General features: G+C 47.2%; 1 protein-coding gene across 1 annotated transcript in view; it reads left to right on the top strand.

The window, feature by feature from the left end:
* Positions 1–786: 786 nt before the first annotated feature.
* GLS (glutaminase) overlaps positions 787–3,253 on the top strand; it is a 91,383-nt gene continuing 88,916 nt past the window's right edge. Inside the window, exon 1 of the mRNA XM_009995256.1 lies at positions 787–854. Within this exon, the coding sequence (XP_009993558.1) occupies positions 787–854 (68 nt within the window). The remainder of the gene's footprint in view (positions 855–3,253) is intronic.

Consider the following 3,253-nt stretch of genomic DNA (forward strand, 5'->3'; position numbering starts at 1 on the left):
ATGTTAAGGTTTGGCACCACCATGTTGCCATCCGTAAGGTGAGGGAGAGAGTATCAGGCTGGTAGGGGTGGGAAAATGTTGCTGAGCATCACTGTGACCTTACATCTCAGAATTAACATTATCCTCAGTATATATATGTATATTTATTATTTTTTAGAGCACAATTTGACTTTTTATTAGGAAATAATTCCTCTTTTTTTTTATTTTTTTTTTGATAAGTAAGTAATTCGCTCCTGGAAAAGTGTTCCCAGGAATTTTTGACTCACTACAGCAGGGTCAGCTCTCTGTGCAAGTCAAATGGATGCAAAACAACATACATGTAGGCTCTAGTCTACTGGGTTTAGATCAGAGACGGATCAGATGACTCACAGGAATCTATGGAAATAGATCAAAGAAGCAGCACACGTTTGAAGGAAGCGTTTGCGTTCGGCAGGGAGCGGGTTGGGTTTTTTCCTGAGCGCGGCTGGGAGCGTGAGTCAGAGCGTGGGCCAGCGTGGGCGGCTGCATCTGTGGGTGTCGGGCCGAGACAGACGCAGATAGATGGCTGCAATTAAGTAGTTAGCAAAATGACTGTAATAGTAAAATGAATTTAAAGGCACAGCTCGCAAACGTGGCGTTCCCAAGCAGCTCCTTTCCCAGAAGTTTGGGGACCGGCGGGCATTTCCCATAGGATGCTCCACTCCAGGAGCCAGTTATCCCTTGCTGACATGGGAGGCAACTCGGGTGGCTGCTTGCTGGAGGATGGATGATTTCCAGGTGCTTTGCACACCCTGAGGAGGACACAGGATGGGTGGTGAAGCCCTTCGTGGGGCCACAGGCATTGATCCTGGCAAACTCCTGCCAGGGAAAAAGAGGTGAGGGGAGGGAGGGATGCCATGCAGATCTCATAAGGGAGCAAGAGGAAAGAACAAATCTACATTTACTGGGAATAGTTGCAAAATGCCTATGCACTTCTGTAGGATAGGATCATGCCCAGAGCTCAGAATAGCTAAAGTTGGTGGGGGTTGCTATCCTTTCTAGAGGCTGGCACTGGATCCCACTCATAAGCCCAGTGGTACTCCAGTCTGGAAAACCTGCCCTTGGGCTGTACCTGTGCCTTCATGGTGAATGCCAACTATGTGGGAAAGAACCTGGGGCTGTTGATCGACAGCCAGCTGAATAGAGGCCAGCAGTGTGCCCAGGTGGCCAAGAAGGCCAGCAGCATCCTGGCCTGTAGCAGAGAGAGTGTGGCTAGGAGGAGGGGCGGTCCCCCTCTGCTTGGCACTGATGAGGCTGTACCTTGAGTACTGTGTTCAGTTTTGGGCCCCTCACTACAAGAACATTGAGGTGCTGGAGCAGGTCCGGAGAAGGACAACAAAACTGGTGAAGGGTCTAGAGCACAAGTCTAATGATTAATGGCTGAGGGATTGTTTAGCCTGGAGAAAAGGAGGCTGAAGGGAGACCTCATTGCTTTCTGCAACTACCCAAAAGGAGGTTGTAGCCAGGTGGTGGTTGGTCTCTTCTCCCAGGAAACAAGCCGTAGAACAAGAAGAAATGGCCAGGTGAGGTTTAGATTTGATATTGGGAAACGTTTCTTCACTGAAAGGGTTGTCAGGCACAGGAACAGGCAGCCAAGGACAATGGTGGAGTCACCATCCTTGGAGGTATTTAAAAGCTGTGTAGATGTGGCACTGAGGGACATGGTTTAGTGGTGGCCTTGGCAGTACTGAGTTAACAGTTGGACTCAATAATCTTAAAGGTCTTTCCCAGCCAAAACAGTCCTGTGACTTTTAACTGCCTCCAAGGGACCTGGCTCAGCTCCTTTGTTCTGGGTGCCCCTGCAGTGGCAATAGCACCCATCTGACCATGGCTAGCCAACTCCATCCCTGCAGGACTCACCTCTCTGCAGCCTCACATGGGAGCTTTCGGGGGGAAATAGAGCAAAGCTCTCTTCCTTGCTGCCATTTTTAGGTATTGCTACTTCATGCCCTGCCCATCAGATCTGTGTAAGTCTGCATGACATGAGAGAAATCTGAGTAAAATAAATCACTAGAGCCCTCATTCAGTAAGTGACAAAGAAAACACACATCTTGCAGCCACAAACCTGCATAACCAGCTCAATCTCTGCACCTGACCTGGGCAAGAGATACCGTGGTGCCAGATACCTGCTTGGGATTGATGTCTGTGCTTGTGGTGGTTGAGCTTAATTTCCCCACATTAGTGCCACTGACTTACTCATTAGTATCAATTTACTGAAGTCTGTTAATAACTTTTATGTGGCTTTTTGGGAAAAAAAATTAAAAATCATCCTCCAAGGCCACTTTGCCATTCTGTGAATTTAAGATGAGAGGGAAATACTTCCCTATGTATTTTACTGCCTCATTTAATGATGAACTACGATTAGATTTGCTGTCAACAAGGGCAAATGGCTCAGGGTTCTCATGAGCCATGAGGATCTCATGTGCCCAAACACAGAGAGATGTCCTGCTGCATCAGACAAGCAGGTTCCTTCATGTTTCCAGACTTCACCGATCTGCCAGTTTAGGATAACCTGTGTGCTCCGGTAAACCTCTTAACTTCTGCTAGAAACCGTGCATGTTTATTAGTAGTATTTTAATACAGAACTTACATGGATCCTGTTTAAGATATTGCTTGGTATGGTTGCCCTGCACCCCCCTATCTGGCCTTACAAGGAGACATGTACAGCAGGGATTTCCTTTTCCAAACAGATGGCTGTGGAAGGAAGGTTTTATAACTTATTTTTGAGGTTTTATTGGAGATGTTCTGCATAGATGAGGAACCAAAGGATGGCTTCTCACTCTAATTGCTACACAGAGCACATTTTAGCTGGGAGAAAGTGTGTTGTTTTGAATAATTAAAAAAACCCCAACCTCTTGAAGTAGTAGATGTGTAAAATTAATGTATTTTTAAAATTGTCAGTATAAGTGCTTCTAAATGCGTCCATGTAGCACATGCTGCCCACGCAGTTGCAGCATCTCCCAGTGTGTGTGAGCAGCCCTGTCCCCTGCTGAGTGTCATCAGAGCTGCACATGGCCACTGCCAGCTCCAGTGCCCAAATCTCACTTAATTTCTGAAGTCCTGGGTGCAACACTTTGCTTTTTGCAGCTAAATGAGGTTGCACTATTGTCCATTCCAATACCCTTCCAGCTATCCCTGGCAGCAGGAGGAACAGCCAGCCAGCGATGAGCTGGGAGATGTTCAGGCTGGTTGAAAGATGCTCTGTATGGAGGAAGAGGGACTGCATGGAGGTGCT

The sequence above is a fragment of the Chaetura pelagica genome, unplaced genomic scaffold (assembly GCF_000747805.2).
Source record: "Chaetura pelagica isolate M959 unplaced genomic scaffold, ChaPel_1.0 scaffold33, whole genome shotgun sequence".
NCBI lineage: Eukaryota > Metazoa > Chordata > Aves > Apodiformes > Apodidae > Chaetura > Chaetura pelagica.